Here is a 19,810-nt window from a genome sequence, read left to right on the forward strand (position 1 = left end):
ATTTCTTTCTTTTCTTTTCTTCTTCTTTTTTTTTTTTTAATTGCTGTTAGCTGCCAGGGTGTGCAGTGGCTAGATGTTTAGCTCACTGCAGATCTCAAATGGCAATATTGTATCACTTTGTTTTCACCTACTAGTTGTAATAATTTTATAGGACAATGCTTCACTTAATCTATTGTTTGGTTACCAACTGCTACTGTGTATCTAGGAAAGATGGAATAAATATGGGATTCTTTCTTTATATTTACTCAGTCCTCAATAATTTCTTTCTTTCTTTTTTTTTTAAGTTGTTGGTGGAACTTTATTTTATTAGTTTATCTGGGTGCTGATAATTGAACCCAGTGCCTCACAGATGCTAGGCAAAGGCCACAACCCCAGCCCCATCAGTTCTCAATAATATTTCATGCCACCTTTAGAAGGTGATCAATTAGTGTTTCTGATGACTGTCACTACAAACTCAGGGACTTAAACATATTTGATGAATTTTGATCAACTGCCATTTTTGCAATTGCAATTATCAAATATTATCAATAATAGATATATAGTAATATATCTCTAATATTTGATAATAGCGATAGCGACTGCAATTATCTTACTTGCAGATGAAATTGTCTCATCTGTGAGTTGACTTTTTTTTTTTAATGCACCCTTAGTAATAATTTCCTGTTGCCTGGTGTGACAAGATATTCCAGGATCATCTAATATATTTCCTGCTACAATTCTGGAATCTACCATTTCTTCAAGAAATTATTTTTTAGTTGAAAATCACATTTCAAAACTACTATATCTGGGTGCAAGGTATGCTTGTTGCTACTAGATTGGTCATTGTTTTCCATCCTCTTTACTAGATATTAGGTATTAGGGGTGTGTGTGTGTGTGTGTGTGTGTGTGTGTGTGTGTGTAGTGTGTTTCCATGCATATAATTTCTCTTTAAAAATAATCTCGAGTTCATACTGATACTTTCAAAGCAAATACCTCCTTACAGAACTTTTACTTTAACTTCTTCTTGTTTCATTGGTTGCTCATTTTTTCCACATTGAAGTGTTTGATTCTCATGTATATGGGGGTTAATAAAATGAAAAGATTCTATACTTACTGATTTGCTTGAGTCCATTTTACAGAAACAACAGTCTCAGAAGAATAGCAACAAAACTACTACCACTAGTCCCAGCTACTCAGGAACCTGAGGTAGGAGAGTCACTTGAGTCCAGGAGTTTGCGGCTAGCATGGTTAATGTAGCAAGACCCTGTTGCAAACTAAAACAAAAACCTGGTTAAAAGAAATTGAGCTCAGAGTCAAACGCCCTGAAAACAGACAGTTCAGACATTTCTGGCCACCTCCAGCACACACTTAATGCCATAATCTCTGTCTTCAGACACTGGATGATGCTAGGAGAGCACGATGCTCAGAGCCTTCTGAACCAAGATACAGGACAAGCTGCCCTCTGGTGATCTGTTTGCTCCGGAGTTGGGTGAACATAATCAACAGACAGTTCATGACATGATGTACCAGAACTTTACACAAGCCATTTTACTGATTGGTCCCAAGGAGTCCCTAAAGGGATACATCCCCACTTTACACATAAAGAAATGGGTCCTTTCAAGGGGTTGTTCTGAGTCTGCTACTTCAGAGTGCCCAAAGCAGAAGTTGTTCAAATCCCTGTTCAGCCATTTAACTGTCCTGTGACTATGGGGAATTTCTTGTCTGTCTCTGCACCTGTTTCCTAACCCACAGAAACACGGAGACAAGCTGCCCACGTGACCTTTACAGCAAAGCAAAACCTGGGCCTGTGGTACCAAACAAATTTCAGTTTAAATCAGGCTCTTTCACAGATCCTCTTGGGCCCTTAGACAAGCGATTTCCTCTTTTTGGATCTTAGTGTTCTCTTCAGTAAGGGAAACTCTCCCCTGGCCCTTTGTTCATGGGGGTTGTTCTAAGGCATAATTGAGATCATACAAGTACAATGCTCAGTTATTTTTTTTTAAGAGAGAGAGGAGAGAGAGAAGAGAGAGAGAGAATTTTTTAATATTTATTTTTAGTTCTCGGCGGACACAACATCTTTGTTTGTATGTGGTGCTGAGGATCGAACCCGGGCTGCACGCATGCCAGGCGAGCGCGCTACCGCTTGAGCCACATCCCCAGCCCCAATGCTCAGTTATATGATTGCTCAAAAGGCAGAAAATTTATTGTCATTTTTCTGAGACCTTTTCCAATTCTGAGACAAATTGGTTCTCTAAAATGTATTACTAAGGGGGGAGCAAGAAATAATGATCTTAAGACCAACTTTTCTTCCTGCTGTCAGCATCTAGCATGGAAGTCTGGTTCCATGAACCTCCAATAGGTCCTGAGTCTGGGTTGAGGAGGGGTGTCATCCCAAGACCTAGGACAGCATGGTTTGAACAGGGCCATCCCTTGCCTTTTGCTCTAAGAGTTTCCATTTATTAAACACCTACTGTTTGTCTAGTATAAGCAAAAAGTTTCCTCTAATGAGCCCACTTAATTACACTTTTGCCCATGAGAAACTAGAGGCTTTGGGAGTTTAAGTGACTTGGCCAAGGTTACAACTTGCGGAAGGTTATCAGATATTCTTATCCTAATTTCTAAAGTTTGTGGCTATCCTGCTTTACATGGTAAAAAGTATGCTGTAGATGTGATTAAATTAAGGATTTTGAGATTGGGAGATTATCCTGGATGATTATAATGGCAACTTTGAGATAATTTGAATTTCTTTTCTTTTTTCTTTTTTTTTTTTTTGTACCTGGGATTGAACCCAGGGGCACTCAACCACTGAGCCACATCTCCAGCCCCTCCCCCTTTTAAATATCTTATTTAGAGACAATGTCTCCCTGATTTGCTTAGGGTCTCACTAAATTGCTGGGGCTGACTTTGAACTCACAATCCTCCTGCCTCGCCTCCCAAGCCGCTGGGATTACAGGAGTGTACCACAGCACCCAGTGATAATTTCAATTTCTAATAATCATTATAAAAACATAAGCATATCCCAAATGTTGTTTAAGACATACTTAAAAAGAAATCATTTGGGGCTGGGGATGTGGCTCAAGCGGTAGCGCGCTCGCCTGGCATGCGTGCGGCCCGGGTTCGATCCTCAGCACCACATACCAACAAAGATGTTGTGTCCGCCGAGAACTAAAAAATAAATATTAAAAATTCTCTCTCTCTCTGTCTCTCTCCCCTCTCTCACTCTCTCTTAAAAAAAAAAAAAATAGAAAGGCAGAATCTTAGTGAGCAGGTCCAATGCTTTATTTAAATGCCAGGATGCTGGTTACCAAAAGCTGAGAACACTCTCAGCTGAAAAGGTCTGAGGCTATAAAAAAAAAAAAAAAAAAAAAAAAAAAGAAATCATTTATCTGAAATTCAAACTTAACTGAATGTTCTATATTTTATTTGGGAACCCTAGAAATGGTGAACGAGAGAGCAGAAAGTCAAAAGTCAAGATTCTCAGGCAGCTCCCACTCCCGCCACCTGCCATCCCCACCAACACACACACAGTCGGGCATCTGGAAGAAACATTTTCTTGGGGATCTCCTGGGTCACTTCCCTCTGGGACTTCCCTTGCCTTGAGGCAGAGAGAGGAAAAGATTATTTAAGGTCATCCCTTTGGATCTGAAGTTCTTCTGGATCACCAGAATTTCTCCCTAGAAATGGTTTATCGTCTTGACTCTGCCTGAGATTTCTCTCAAAATTGCAGTTGCACAAAACATGAATATATGCTGGGGAGGGGGGTTAATGGACTAGATGTGGTGGTAATAAATCCTTTTTCACATTACCATTATCTGGTGGGCACTTCGTGAACCCTAAAGCAAGAAAGTTAATTATCAAATCAGGATCAGATGAAGAAACCGAGGCCAATGAAGAATAGGGGCTTGTCCAAGTTCATGCTGCTAATGACGATCCAAGATTGTATGGAAGTCTCCCTCTAAGAAGCAGCCAGTCCTGATGGGAGATGCTGTGGGAGGAATTCTGGAATGCTAATCCTGAGGTCTGGGTTTTAATCTCTTTACTGCAATGGATTGCCACTTTCCTTTTCATGAAACAGGGGAATTGCACAAACTCAAGAATTTAATGAGGCATGGAGGAAGACACCAGGAACGCGGTGGTACGTTGGAGGAAAAGGGCAGTTTCTTTCCTTCCTTCTCTGCTTTGGACCCCGTTCCCCATTCACACGGAGGGCCGGACAAGTTGCTCACGATCCCACTTACTATCAGCGAGCAGAGGGCCCGCAATGCACAGTCGCGACCGCCAGGTGGAGGCAAAGCTCCGGCAACACGGAGAGAAATCGCACATGCGCACTCCCAAGCGGCGCCCCGCCTTCCCACGCCCTGTGCACGTCACTTCCGGCGAGAGGGGCCGGACCGGCCGGGCGAGGAGTGCGGGTCGTTTCTGTGCGCGTTGCCAGACGAGGCTCCCGCCGCCGATTGACCCGCGCTCCGCCCCGCAGCCGGGCCGGTGAGTGCCCGCGAGCCCATGCGTACGTCCCAGGGGCCGAGAAAAGGTGCCCCGAAAGGGAGGGATAACCGGAAGTGGGAGCCGAGGGAGCGAGAGACCCCAGGAAATGGGGACACCTGGGGAGGGGGCGACGACCGGAAGTTGGGGGCCTGGGAAGGTTGTCTAGGGGAGATGGGATCCCTGGGGCCCAAGAGAAATGGCTTCTTGGCCTCTCGCTGTCGGAGGGGTGGGGTGGCGAGGAAGGTGATGCTCCACAAAATGATGGGCCCCAGGTGGGGAAGATTCCTGCTTCATCTCAGCAGCTGGTGTTTGCATCCCATCCCTACGTCCATCCATCATTTAGCAGACTTACTGAGCCACTGTCGAGGCCCTGGAGATTAAAACCGAAGCACCCAGTGGAGGGTAGGGATGAGAGACCAGGGTGGGGCTTGACACTTCCTCCTGCCACCCTTGGGCACATCACTTAGCATCTGTCTTCCCCTGATGTTTACCGAGCTCTGACATGTACCCAGCAAAGGGGATAGCGGTGATCATGGCAGGCAGGTTCTCTGCCATCGTGGATTCTTGGGGACAGTCTGTAAAATAGGAACAGTAATAATGTACATAACAAATATTGTGAGGAGTAAATAAAAGGCTGGGGATGTAACCCAGTGATGCATACCCAGCACTGGAAAAATAAATAAATAAATTGAGAAAACAAGTGCCAAACATAGTGCTTGAAATAGGGTAAAACACAAAAGAATTTTAGTGTTTGTTGCTGTGTACCTAGCACAGTGCCTGACACATATGATAGGTAATCAGTAATTGTTTGATAATGCATAGTGAAACAGACTCAGGAATTTCATGTAAACACTTGTGACATTGGACTGCAGTGCTGTGGAAAACTCAGGATTCACCCTGAGGAAGTCAGGGAAGGCTTCACAGAGGTCTTGATGTTGCAGCTGGGCTTCAAAGGTGATGAGTTGTGATTGGGAACAGATAAGGAGAGGAAATTCCGGGGGGGGGGGGATATCAGTGCATCAAAGTGTGAAGAATTGTAGGTCAGTAGTTTGTTTTGAGTGGCAGGGAAGAGGTGGGAGGTGAGGCTGGAGAGGGCTTTGGGTCTGTAGCCTGTGAGCACTACAGTGTGCCTCTCAGGTATGCCCTGGATTGGGTTTGCAGACAATATTGGAACCCCAAGTGGGTTTTGCACAGCTGGAACTGTTCATTTCTTGCTCAGCATACCTCTGCCAAGCACATTCAACTCATTCAACAAATATTTATGGAGTGCAGACTCTCTCATACCATGTTAAGTGTTGTGTTTATAGTGATGAACAAGACAGACATGATACCAACCACAAATTGCCTACAGACAATGACAACAGAGTGAGAAGTCATTTAGTGCTGTGCCAAAGAGCTCCTGCAGGGGGCACCCAACCTGGCCTGGGGTCAGTGAAGGCTGATTGGTTAAAGCCACAATCTTCACCCAACTGGATATTTCAGTAGCCTTTCTGGTCTGTTTCTATCCTCACCCTCTACATTCTTAAAACAGTAGAGTAACCCCTTTAAACTATAAAACAGATCACAACACTCAAAGACCTCCATCCCCCCCTTCACTCAGAATGGAAGAGTTCTTACAGTTCTACAAAGCCTTGGCCCCTGGGGCCCAGTAAGCCCCTGAATTCATCTGCTAGTGTTCCTCACCTTGCTTATTTGCTGTTGCTCAAAAGAGCCAGGCAGATTCCTGCCTCCAGCTACACAGTTGTCCCCCCCTTCCCCCAGATATGCATGGCTTGCTCCTTCACCTCCTCCATCAGCTAGATGAGGCCTTCCCTGACTACCCTATTCAAAATTGCAGGTGCCCCAAGATACATGTAGCCAACTTCCCTGCTTTGTTTTCTTCACAACATTCATCACAATGTATAGACTGTATGATTGGTTATGCTCATAGTCTTCTCTATCTTCTCTAGAATCTAAGCTCAGCAGAGCAGAATTCTTTCTTCATTTACTTCTATATGCCTGTAAGAGGGTCTGGTACATCATAAATGCTTGTCATCTAATTGAGACTTAAGGGTGAATGGATGTGGGTCAGATGAGGAACCGGAGCAAGAGCATGCCAGTGCGAGGGATCAGGGTATGCACGGGCTGGAACATACCTTTGTAGAGGAGTGAAAGAAGCTGGAGAATACAAGACATGGAGTGGCATATCTCAGTTTTGGAGGGAGTGACCTGCTTGGTCACTCTGGCTGTAGTGGACTGGAGGGAGTCCAGCCAGGTACAGTCAGGACCTTAGGGGTATGTGGAGGAACCTGTGAGGTTCCCTGATTTCCTTGTCGAGCTTGCATTGGAGGATCAATGGTGGCCTATGGACAAGAGTTGAACTTTAACTGGTCAGACTTGTGTTTACCTTATTCCCATAATATTTCAGTCTGCTTTTTTTTTCTTTCATGTGATAATGTGTTAATTCAGATTTTCTGAGAAGCAGACATTAGAGTCTAGAGATGGGACATGCAGTGCATGTCCAGTTGGAAGCAAAGACTATGGCAGATAAAGGATTCCATGTGTCACTCAATCACAGTTGAGGGTGGTCTGTGGGAAGTGTGGCATCCAGTGTGGCTGATGGATCCAGAGGGACAGCACCTGGAGCCATTTGACAAGTATATTTCCCCAGCAGTAGATCTACCAGCCCATATCACAGTCTCCACAATGTGTTAAAGGAGTATATATTTTTTTTAAAAAGTAAACAGTACAGTAAACGTTCTCATCCTAATTGTCCAGTTGTCCAGATCTCTTCCCTCAAAGTAACCATTGGTAACACAATTTTTTATATCCTTCCAGAAAATTTCTGTGCATTTACAAGTGTATATGGGTATATATTTTAAAGACATAATGTGATTATTTTTTGCATACTGTTCTCAGCCTCCTTTTTCCATAATATGTCAGTTCATGAACATCTGATAATTCCTTTTCATGACTGAATAGTATTTTATTTTTTATTTAATCTAGCTCCTGATGTTCAGTAAAGATATTTACAGTCATCTGTCATTTTAATCAATACTTAAAATAGACATGTGAATGCATTATTTTACACATATATATGCATTCCAGAAATGGAATTGCTGAGCTATATGTGGTTTTAAATTTAATAGATACTAATAAACTGCCCTTTAAAGGGACTACATCAGTTTACACTCCTGCCAGTATTCCAAAGTACCTGTTGTTTATTTTTGCCAGTGTGGATCGTAATGTTTTTGCTTTACTTTTTATTTTTGGTGTATGCATGTGTGTGTGTGGGGGGTGGTACTGGGGATTGAACCCAGGGTTGTACTATCACTGAACTACATCCTGAGCCCTTTTTAGTTTTTTTAAATTATGAGATAATGTCTCACTAAGTTGCCCAAGCTGACCTCAAATTTGCCATTCTACTGCCTCAAGATGGTGAGATTACAGGTGTGCACCACTGTGCTTGGCTCCAATTTGTTTTAACTTACTTTTATGTAAGATGAGTGTGGTTCAGCACCTGTTCACACACTGACACAGAAGTCCGTGGTATGTGGGGAGGAGTGCGTGTATTCAGCCACAGCTGCCAGGGTGCCTGCGAGGAGACTCTGACTGCATGGGTCTGGGTTGGACCTAGGCCCATGATTTAGGTCAGTTTCTTTCCTCTTTGAGAACCACTGCCCCTGAGGTTATTGGGCTCTGAAAAAAAAAAAAATACTATTCCCACATCCTGCTTCCTGGGCTTCGAAATGAGCAGTGCTGAGCTTTCCTAACTTTGCTTGGGCTTCTGTGTCAGCAGGGACCTTGGTAGCTAATGTCAGAAGAAAGTGACTCTCTGAGAACCAGCCCTTCTGTGGCCTCGCTCTCTGAAAATGAACTGCCACCACCACCCGAGCCCCCCGGCTACGTGTGCTCACTGACGGAAGAATTGGTCACCAAAGCCCGGGAAGAGCTGCAGGAGAAGCCGGAGTGGAGACTTCGGGATGTGCAGGCCCTCCGGGACATGGTGCGGAAGGAATACCCCAACCTGAGCACATCCCTTGAGGATGCCTTCCTGCTGCGCTTCCTCCGAGCCCGCAAGTTTGACTACGACCGGGCCCTGCAGCTCCTGGTCAACTACCACAGCTGCCGCAGGAGCTGGCCCGAAGTCTTCAGTAACCTGAAGCCATCGGCCCTAAAAGATGTGCTCAGTTCTGGGTTTCTTACTGTGCTGCCCCACACTGACCCCAGGGGCTGCCACGTCCTCTGTATCCGTCCAGGTATTTCCCCAGACTGCCATGGGACATGGGTGTGGTTGCTGAGCTTGCCCTGCACCCTGCCTTCTCCTAGTCCCTTTTCCCCTCTGTTAGTTGAGCCTCTTTTGATTTTGATTGCAGATAATAAAAACCTACTCTAACTAAAGACAGAAGGGAGGACTTGGTCAAGGGAGTCGTGGGTCTCACCTAGATAGAGGGCATGAGGTGCATAAGCTCTCACCAGGTCCTACAGTAAGAGCCAGTCTAAGATGACCCACCTCTGCCTGCATATCCCCTGGCCACATGTTTCTGCTACCTCTGGCATATCCTCTTTACCTTTCTTTTCTGTAGACCAGCGCTTGCTGCCTTTGTGCACAAGGCTAACTGACATCTCTCAGCAATGAGGATCACCTGGCCACCCAGTTCACACCCCTCAGTGCAAATTCTAGATTTCCAGTGGGGGAGAATATGCTGGGTTGAGGGGTCTGCCTCTGGTCAGAGGATACGAGCAGAGCTGCCAGGAGCCCCTGCCACTCCTCTTTGAGTGGCCAAGGCACAGATATCATTGAGGGGTTGAGGAGCGGGCAGACTCGTGAAAAGGAGCCTTCCCCATCCCTCGTCCTCCCTCCTTTCCTCTGCTTTATGAAGCCTTGACAAGATTCACTTTATTTTTATTTTTGCAGTGATGGAGATGGAGCATAGTGCCTCATGCATGCTAGACCAGTGCTGTGCCCATGCTAGACCGCAACAAAGCCCCAAGAGTCATTTTTTTTTAAATCTTAGCACTTCATAGTAATCATCAGGGTACATTACTTTTTTAAAAGTTCATTTTCTTTGACATCGTACAAAAAAATGTATGAATAGAACCAAAAGTAGACAAACATTATCCTTTGTTGGCACTATTGTCTAGTTCTCCATATTAACTTTACTATTCAAACAGTTAGGCAGCAATTTATAGATTGGGAAAGAGAGAAAACCAAAAAACTTTTCTGTCCATTTTTATTCTTATTTCATTGGCACAGAAGTTAGCAGTTGGGGGCAGTTCCCTGCCAACTTCCTGAAGAGGGATTTGGAACATTCCGAGCTTTGGACACAGTGACTAGGGGGTGCTAGAACTCCAGCCTTCTAATCCTTAATCCTGTTCTCTCCTATGATGCCAAATGCACTGTCATGGAGGCGTGTTCCCCACCCCACCCACAGCCTCAACATTTTCCATCAGAGCACTGCTCAGAAAAAAAGGGAAAGATAGATTGCAGTGTTCTTCCCGAGTGAGCCAGGAAGTGCAAACAGACTGGCAGCCCGGTGTGTACAAACGCCTCTTCAAGGGACATCTGATGAGAGCAGCACCTCCCTGTGCTTCCTCTGCCGTTAAGCCCCACTTCTCTGTTCCCTTCATCATTTACCAAAATCTCTCTGAAACTAGATCTTTCTTTTTGGCCCTTACTATGAACCAGGCACGTGTTAATGGCTGTACCTGCACTGGTAGGCACTTTCCGAAATTAGAGGGGTTTATTTTAAAATAAGCAATGCAGTGCAGATTTCAGGGCACCAGGAGACCTAGAAACCAGCCAGTAGGCTTTTCTGCTGCTCCTCTGTGCTCAATGGGTAAGGATATTACAAAATGGCAGATATTACCACACTGGTTGCACCTTGCCACAGTGGTTCCTGCCCTTTGCTGGTGAGATGAATACCTTCCCCATGTGGGTGGAGCAGGTCTGGACCCCTCCCTACTGACCCAGCTTCTCAGGAGGTAGCAGAGACACAAAGTTCTCTTCTCAGCTGGGTTTTGGCTTTGCCTTTTTATAAGCTCTTTGGGGACATATGTGATTGAAAAGATGGCATCCGGAAATGCAGAGGCAGGTTTAATTGGCAGCAACACTAAACAGCACACTGGCACGGTTTTTATACAAAAAATTTCTTAAGAATTTTGCACATCTTACATGTCTCATTGGTGGTAAACGTGAAGTTTTATCATTCTAAGAAAGGGGCACACAGGTTTTGGTGGAATTTTCTTGAGAATAGTGGTTAATAATCACAAATACTGTCATTTTTATCTTTTTCCCGAAGGGAAGAAAGAATTGTTGAATATATGGGAAGTATTAAAGAAACATCTGCCCTGGGGAGGGGACTTGGATGCAGGGTCTTCTGCAACACAGCATCATTTCCCATCCCCACAACACCTCCTGAAGGTGGTACAGAAGTTAGGACTCACTTTTTGGGTGGCAAGTGACAGAAAGCCATCTTAGGTCAGCTAAAACAAACAAAACAAAACTCATTTTCTCAGATAACTGACATTAGGGCACAGCTGGGTCAAACAGCAGCACTGGAAATCTGTCTCCATCTCCACTGACCTCAGCGTGGACTTCATTCTCAGGCCAGCTCTGGCCTCATGGGACTCCTGCATCTTGAGCTCACAGCCAGAGTACTGTAAGAGGGAGGAAAGAGTATCCCCTTCCCAAGGGTCAAGGTGCTGGAATTGAGACTCCCCGGGATTTGTGTGACCTGGTTTTGACCACACTGTGGCCAGGAGGATCTAACGCCAGATGGCAGATCAATGCCCAGGCACTTTTTCACCTCTAGAGTCAGGGGTCACAGCAGTTCTATGCAAGTTGCATGACAAAAGTGGAAAGAGGTGTCTCCCCAAGGAAAATCAGGATGGTGTTATGAAGATAAGGGGAAATACCTGATGGTGAGAAGCATAGGTGTCCATGAAGGTGATGTCATTGTTCTCTTTTACTTGGAGAAGGCAGAGAGGCTGGGGGAAGAAGGCAGCCTGCTCGAGGCCACACAGCCGGTCAGGTTCCGATCCCCATGTGGTGAGACTTCAGAGGGCATGCTGTTAACCTTAATGCTCAACTGCATTTCCATTTCTGAATGTACCACTGGGTTTGGAGTAAGAAATATTAGCTGCTCAGTCTGACGTGGCTCGGTGGTAGAGCGCATGCCTAGCATGTGCGAGGCACTCGGTTCTAGTCTCGGCACCACATGTAAAATAAATGACTAAAATAAAGGTTCATCAATATTTAAAAGAAATATTTAAAAAAAAAGAAATATCAGCTACTGCATAAAGCCCGCTTATAACCTAAGTAGCATCATGGCCACACAAATCTCTTTCTTTCTTTCCATTTTGAGACAGCAGTTTTTTTTTATCGACAGAGATAAATCTTTTCTCATCACTTGTTCGTGTTCATTTCTATAACCTGCTGTTCCTTATTCTCTTATAACCTCAGACAGATGGATACCGAGCAACTATCCAATTACAGAAAACATCCGAGCCATATACCTGACGTTAGAAAAACTCATTCAGTCTGAAGAAACCCAGGTGAATGGAATTGTAATTCTTGCAGACTACAAAGGAGTGAGCTTATCAAAAGCATCTCATTTTGGCCCTTTTATAGCCAAAAAAGTGATTGGCATCCTCCAGGTATGGCCCATTTGCTGTGTGCCCCTTCTGTGGTTGCTTTGACTTTCCCCAGGGCCCTTCATGCAGGTCTCTTGGGATTCACAAACCCCACTTCCCACCTGCAGTGGGAAGTCACCAGCCATTTACCATGGCTTCCTCAGGGTCTCGAGTCATTTGAGGAGAAGGAAGGTACCTTCTATCTAGACAAGATCACAGTTTGGGCAAGAATCAAAAACGGGCAGCTGCTTTCTGCCTTTGTGTGTGCATACGTGCACATATGTGTGCAAATGGCAAAGAAGGAATTTTCCTAAAACATAAAATAAATTGTCCTGCCTTAGGGGCTGGAGCCTCTCCATTCCTCTGTGGAACTGGGACCTGGGGTTCTGTGGGACTGTGTTTTGATCAGAGGTCTCACACTTCAGGCTTCACATTTTGGAACCTAAATTGCTAGGGCCTGGAAGGTCCCTTCCATACATGTTTAACAGTTCACAAAGGGCTGTTACCACCCATTCAGTCCTTTGAGGAATCTTCTGTATTAGTCAAGAATTCTTTTTCCTTTTTTGATAGATGGGGAAACTGAGACCTATAGAGGATAGAGTCTGGCCAGAGGGTCACAACTGGGACAGATTTGGATTCCTTGTTCATTCTGACCCAAGTCCTGAAGTGCTGCAGATGCTGCCCCTGAGAACTGTGGGCACCAGTGGTCACAGCATCACCTCTCACCGAATTCACAAGTGTGTTTAAGACCACTTTTTGACATAATTGTAAATCTTATTTCTAGCTTTGAGCCAGTACTCTGGCTTTTCTTTGCTTCCACTCTGTTTCTATTTTTTGCTTTTGTAGTGCTTAGACAGAACCAAGGTCTTTGCACATGCCAGGCAAGCACAGAACCACAAGCCACACCCCAGCCCTCTGCTCTGTTCCCATGTCTACTACATTCAGTGTCAGAGTAGAGTGGATCAGTGTTTTCCTGGTATTTTAAACTCCTCCAGCCTGGTGTGGTGGTGCACGCCTATAATCCCAGCTACTAGGAGGCTAAGGCAGGAGGATCATGAGTTTTGAGGCCAGCCTGGGCAACTTAAGACAAAGTCAAATAAAAAGGGCTGAGGGTGTCGCTTAGTGGTAGAGTGCTTGGTCAGTTTTGCAAGGCCCTGGGTTTCATCTCCAGTACCACAAAAACAAAAATCTTCCAGAGCGGACAGAAGTCCCAGGGCTAAACAGGTTTGGTAATGTGGAATAGCACATCCCTCTCTTATGAATTTCACCACCAACATCTCTGTATTAAAGGCTGAGCAGGGAACTGTGGTCACAGAAACCTGTCTATGTCTAGTCTACTGACTTACCAGACTCACTTGCCATGGAATCCTTTTCTGTATCTAATGCTCCCTGAGAAATATGCTTAGGGCAGCTCTGACCCAGGACTCTTGATGTGTGCCAGCTCCATCTGTGTAGATGCAGATCTTTGCTGCCCACAAGAGGAGCCACTCTGCCTGTTTGTCTCTTTTCTGACCCAATCTTGGCTTCCAAGAGAGACTTTCACAAAGGCTTGTCCTTCCTATTTAGCAACCCTCTCCCCCACGCCCTTCTGTCTTTGCAGAGACCCTGAGAATGTAACCAGACTGATGTGGGCTGAACGTAGAGGTTGAATCAGGGAGTGTGGCTGTGGAAGGGACAGTTTACAGTCACTGCAGATGTTCTAACACTCTTTTCCCTCCCCCAACAGGATGGGTTTCCCATTCGGATAAAAGCAGTCCATGTAGTAAATGAACCTCGGATATTTAAAGGCATTTTTGCCATCATAAAACCATTCCTGAAGGAGAAAATAGCAAACAGAGTAAGTGACAATCCTTGTGGCTTTTGATGCCTTCATCTTTTTCCTCCCTGGATTTGCTTGTGACAGCTAGTACTTAATTCTTTTTGCTTTGGAACTAACTTGGAAAGTCTGAGAGTACGGATGAATATAAATGAACAGTCTTTTTTATAAGGGAAAGATGAAATTATAAGATGATAATATTTGCCAGAAAAGAGCAGAAGTCAGAATTTTTACCATAAGTGTCCTCTCTGCTATGTAAACCCTTAGCCTTTTGATCTCCTGTCTTAGACATGGTAAGCCAATGTTGCATTTTATACGTGAGAGGATGTGGAAAGGGAGGAGCCAAAGAGAGTAACTGGGCAGATTGAGATAGGGTCTCATTATGACCTCAGATTTGCAACCCTCCTGCCTTGTTCTCCTGAGTAAACTGAGATCGTGGTCTGGCTGGGATAAATGTTACTTGAGATGCTGAGGCAGGAGGATCACAAGTTCAAGATCAACCTGGGCAATGTAGCATGACCCTGTATTAAAATAAAAGGAACTGGGGATGCAGCTCAGTGGTTGAGCACTTGCAGAGTGTATGCAATGGCCCGAGTTTAATCCTCAATGGAACAAAAAAATAAAAGATAAACTAAAGGACGAGAGTCTTCCTTTCTGACCCTGAAGAGCCCTTTTTCTCTTCACCTTTCCCAGGACCACTGATTGAAATGGCCTGGACCTAGGAACGTGGTGGTCACTCTAGAGACTAGGTCCTCAATTTTATACTCTTTTTCAAAAAGAAAGCTTATACAGATGGAGAACCCCAGGGTTGCAAGAGACGGAATTTAAACTCCAGATCTAGCTCTTTCCCTATTTTATCAGCTCAGGGGTAAAGCCCAGGGATATGGGTTTTTAAATTTCCCTAGGTAATCCTGATGCACAGCTAGTGGAGCTACTGATTTAGTGGCCTCCTTGCATGGGCACAAACCTGTGTTGGTTCCCGAAGATTCTGTTTGTAACCTGAACCTACATAGCCTTCACACAGGTCTTTTATGTCTATGAAATGCTCTTATTTGTGGCACATGATGTTGTTTTTTCTCCCTTGTGTATTCACTTATTCATTCATTCAAAACTATTTATCAATCAACTACTCTGTGCAGAATGAACAAAATGACCCAAATCCCTTCCCCTAAGAAGCTCACACTTGAAAGAGATGCCCAGATAATGGATCACATATGTTACCCAGTGTTCGAATGGGAGAAGTGCTTCAGACAAAAGTAGACCACGGAAAGGAGGTAGTAAGTGTGAAGGGGGATCGCAGTGTCCAATAGGGTATTGGAGGTGGCCACATAGAGGAGATGGCCACATTGAGAAGTCGATGTTTGAGCAAAGACTTGACAGGTGAGGCGTCAGCCTTTCAGACAAGCAGGTGGTCAGCATAGCTGGAGGAGCAGCTTGGAGGCTGGTGTGACTGGGGCTGAGGAATTATCAGAGGAGGAGTTGGAGAAGTAATAGGCCAGGTCATGAGGGGCCTCTGACTGGTCCGAGAGGGAGTGACGGAAGGGTGTGGAGGAGTGACATGTCAGCCCACACTGAAATCCTGTGTTCTATGGGGACAAGAGTGAGAGCAGAGAGATAGGTAGGAGGCTACTGTGGGACTCCAGGGAGAGGTGCTGAAGGCCTGGAACCACTGAGGATGTAGCCAAGTGGTTGGACCCTGGATGGATCTGGAAGGCCTACCAACAGGGTGTGTGGTATACAGAGAAGAGAATTAGGGGTACTCCAGGCTTCTTGGCTGAGGAACTGAGTAAAGTTGCAATTAATCTTTCTTCATTCAACACATAGTATTTGAGCACCTACCACGAAAGGGATTGCTGCATTACTGATTGACCTTTTAATTTCATTCCCTGTTAGTTCTTCCTCCATGGGTCTGACCTGAACTCTCTTCACACAAACCTCCCAAGAAACATCCTCCCCAAGGAGTACGGGGGCACAGCCGGGGAGCTGGACACTGCCAGCTGGAGTGCCGTGCTCCTGGCCTCAGAGGACGACTTCGTGAAAGAGTTTTGCCAACCTGTCCCCACCTGCGACAGCATCCTGGGCCAGGCACTGCTGTCCGAAGGACTGGCCTCAGATATGCAGTGCGACGACTCCATGCGGGCAGTGAAGTCACAGCTGTACTCCTGCTACTAGTCAGTCCCGGGGAGTGTCGCCATGTTTAAATCTTTTCCCTTCGTCTTTAGAACTTACAGTCTGAGGCCTCAGTCTTGCTCCTTATAATGAAAGAGCAGCATGAGGAACTGTCTGGAGACCTTTGAGGGTGAGCCCAGCTTGGGGTGAGCCTTTGGTTACTTGGATTATTCCAGAGATGACAGGGAAAGTTTCCCCAGTGACCCCCACACATTCACACTTGAAGTTTTATCTAGTTCTTAGGCATCCCGGAAGTAAGAAAAAGTCACTTTGATCCCAATTCCAGGAAAGACAACAAGTGGCCAGTCAGCACTACTCTTCTGAAACAACTTGGCTGAACCTTCAAGGAGGCCATGCAAAGCTTTGGGAGTCTGCCTTTCACAAGAACTCTCGCTGTAAACCCGCCGCCAATCAGGAAACTTCCCATTCCAGGTCCAGTTCCCCAGTGGCTGTCACTGGGTTTGGAAAGCACCTTGCCTGCACCAGGGGAGCACCAGGATCTAGGCACTTCTTCCTGATCAAATTGAGAAGCCAGAGACTTCAAAGCCTCCCTGGGATTCACTGGTTGAATCTTGCAATAGAAACATCTCCCAAACCTATAAAGCCTTAGCCCTGGTTCTCAGTTGAGTCAGACCAGGTCTTAAAAGTATATGATCTTGCTCAGTGTAAAACACTGGATTCTAGGCTTGTGAAGCTAAAGAATTTTGGACTAGGAATCAAGAGACCTGGGCTCCAGGTATGTGACTGTGTGACTGTACACAAGACTCAGGCCCCCGTGGGTCTCAGCTTTCTCATTTACGAGGCTGGATGAAATCATGTCAAAGGGCCCTTTGGCACTGAGGTTCTGGTATTTGGTTTAGCTACTGGTAGGTTATCTTCCTGGAGAGATGGCTATCAGATAGTGGTGGTCACATCCTGGTTTTTATCAATACGCACAGACCTTTCCATGGAGAATTAGCGCCATCTGGTCCTGTCTTTAAAGAAGCTAGTATGTGCATTCCTAGGACTCAGTGACCCAACTTCCTTTTTGTAGTGATGGTTAAAAGGATGGCTTGTGTGAGGTGGCCTGAATGTTGTAGGAATTCCTTCCATCCTGAAATCTGGGTAGGATATTGTAAACTCAGCTACAGTGGTTTTAGTACTTGGATTTCTTAAATCTCATCCCTGAAAACATACACACATGGGCAGGTTGTTGCTGGGTCACCAATGGAGCCTCTGCCCTCCCAGGCCCACTGTAGATTGTCTTTCTGGTGTGGGAGGACCAGTTGCCCTGAATGGCAGTTCTGAATTTCAGCATTTTAGAACCTTCCTGTCAAGACTTCGGCCTAGCCCAGCCATCAAATTAGGTGGTTCATCTGATGGTTTCTGACCTGTTTCCTTTCACATGTGATCAAGATGTCAAGTAGTGATAAGTACTATTTGTTGTGCCTGTACCTTCTCTGTACATTTATTAGAATAAGCAGGCAAAGCAGACAGTTTCCTGAGGGAGAGAAACAGCCTCTGAAATTCCAAGGTCTTCTATTACTAAGCTATTCAAGTTTACAGCACTTTCAGAAATGCATAAGTTGGTGGAAATTAATTTACTTACCTCATTAATGCCAATTCCATGGAAAGTTCTTTCCACCATAGACACTAACCCTGAATCCTCTAAGGTCCTGGCTGAGCTGGAAGTGCCAAAACGTACACCACTGGCTACCAGTGGGTGAAAGCGATGTGACCAGCATTGCTGAAAGACCTAGGCTTCAGTGGAATGGCTGAAGGGCACGGTTCAGAATGCAGAGGCCCAGGTGGGAAGTTGGCTAGACTCCCTTGGGTTCCAGAGAGAAGAGAATGTGTGTGAAGTGGGGGACGCACACAGAAACAGCTAGACGGAGGGACGGATGAACACTTGCCCCTGCATCATGTTCCTGACCAGTGGCCCTTGTCTACATGACTAAACGCTGGATGGCCAGGCTCACCTGGAGAAATAGTTCAGAGGCAGGAAGGGATGTTGCCTGTTTTCCCAGCATTTCCCCTCAGGGGAGAGGCATTGACCTAGTTCTGCCTGCCTCCTGGAGCTGCTGGGCATCCTGCTGGCTCCAGAAAGATCAAATGGTCTTGGCACCTCAGGGAATGGGAAGCAAGCTGTAAATCCAGGACCTCCCTGGTGAAAAGCAAGGCAGAGCAGGCGGGCGACCAGCCGGGCACAGCAGGCCTGGCTTTGTGGTGGAGACACCTGAGGTCTGAGGCAAGAGCCTTCCTTCAGGGAACTTTGGTTCAAACACCAGGCATGAACTTTCCCCTGGTTACAGGTAGGGAGATATCAGGGAGGGACAGGGATAGAAATTAGGAGGATCGAGTTCCAGCTACATCTTGCCACGTATGTGTCCTTGAACAAGCCATTGAACACCCCTGAATCATCATGACCCAGGAGACCTCTACTCTGAATGCCAAACCTGTGTTTCTGGCATCTGGCAGGCTTCACTGCCACAGTGACAACCCGCTTTTACTGCCATCTGGGTTTTTTGGAAATTTGGGTCTGAATGTACTGATAAAGCTTCCAAAACAAATTTGTTAGCTTGGGCCAATGGGAGTTTTCTCTTCCCCCATTCCCCATTCTTCCTAGAAACAGTCTACCTTTATGGAGAGAAACAGATGAAATCTCTGGAAACAGCCAAAAATGCAACCCTGGCTTCGCACACTGGCTTTCCTGCGTGGAACTACAGAAGGGGCTATGGATCCTTCCACTTCATCCTGCTGGTGTGGTAGGAGGCATTTCCCCTGAATTCAAGTCTTATTGACTGGGCAGTGTTTATAAATGCTATTTTCAGATCAGTCATGGGTTTGTTTTTTTTTTTCATTTGGCAGCCATTGTGGCATTATTACAATACCTCATTTTAAAGATGTCAGCTTTCCAGGTTTTCCTATGAAACCTCCATTCATTCAGGAAGGGACATGTCAACTAATGTGTGGCCTTCCTGCGGCCGTGACAGCTTGGAGATGCTCAGGAAGACTGTCAACCTGTTAGCACCCCTGAGCATTGGCAGCTGTTAACTTTGAAAATCTAAATTCCTTTCTGCTCTCTTGACTCAGAAATGGTTTGCTTGAAATGCAAGAAACAAACATCATCAAATATTCCCACTTAGCAGGAGCTTGCTTCACGGGAAGGTCCGGTATGACTCGTGGATGGAGATGATTGGGATGCATTTACTGGTTTTCAGTTTAGCTTGTTTTCAAGAGAACTCTCAAGAAGGCAGCCTGTGTAGTCAGGTAGTAAGTTCTGGGCTCTTGTGGATATGCCTCTGATACCACTCTGTTGGGAGCTGGGTTAATTTCCTAACTAGGTTGGACTATCATTTTAGCCACTGGTTGCATTCTTTGCTTCAACCTGAAATTCAGTGTAGCTTTGAGTGTGGAGACACATGGTGGTGGCTTCATCTACTTCAGTGTTTGTTTTGACCAAAAGTTTATTTTTCTAGTGCATTTTTCTAAGTCAAAGTGGTATAAAAAATATGTAATTTTAGTATGCATGACTGGGTCTTAATAAAAATCCCTGTAAGGATGAGTGTGCATAGAGTTTGTTTTTTTGTTTTTTTTTTTGGTGTTGCTGGGGATTGAACCCAGGGCTTTGTGATTGCGAGACAGGCACTCTACCAACTGAGCTATATCCCCAGCCCCCGTAGAGTTTGGATAAAGATTCTTAGGTTTCCTACTCACAGGCATGGCCAAAGCCTCCCTCCTCCAGGAGAGCCTGGGAGGGGTACTGTG

General features: G+C 45.5%; 1 protein-coding gene across 1 annotated transcript; it reads left to right on the top strand.

Moving 5' to 3' along the window:
• Positions 1-4,375: 4,375 nt before the first annotated feature.
• On the top strand, positions 4,376-18,916 carry Ttpal (alpha tocopherol transfer protein like). Its single transcript, XM_026383351.2, has 5 exons — positions 4,376-4,464; positions 8,243-8,702; positions 11,909-12,102; positions 13,805-13,915; positions 15,788-18,916. The coding sequence occupies exons 2-5, from the start codon at positions 8,258-8,260 to the stop codon at positions 16,064-16,066; spliced, it is 1,029 nt and encodes a 342-aa protein (XP_026239136.1). The 5' UTR covers positions 4,376-4,464; positions 8,243-8,257; the 3' UTR covers positions 16,067-18,916.
• Positions 18,917-19,810: the final 894 nt, after the last annotated feature.

Source organism: Urocitellus parryii, chromosome 6 (genome assembly GCF_045843805.1).
Source record: "Urocitellus parryii isolate mUroPar1 chromosome 6, mUroPar1.hap1, whole genome shotgun sequence".
Classification (NCBI taxonomy): Eukaryota; Metazoa; Chordata; class Mammalia; order Rodentia; family Sciuridae; genus Urocitellus; species Urocitellus parryii.

Excerpts from the sequence above, each read along its gene's own strand:
- Ttpal (XM_026383351.2), top strand. The coding sequence starts at position 8,258 with ATGTCAGAAGAAAGTGACTCTCTGAGAACCAGCCCTTCTGTGGCCTCG. Across the intron at positions 8,703-11,908 it reads CGTCCTCTGTATCCGTCCAG|ACAGATGGATACCGAGCAAC; the intron begins GTATTTCCCCAG and ends TTATAACCTCAG. Across the intron at positions 12,103-13,804 it reads AAGTGATTGGCATCCTCCAG|GATGGGTTTCCCATTCGGAT; the intron begins GTATGGCCCATT and ends CTCCCCCAACAG.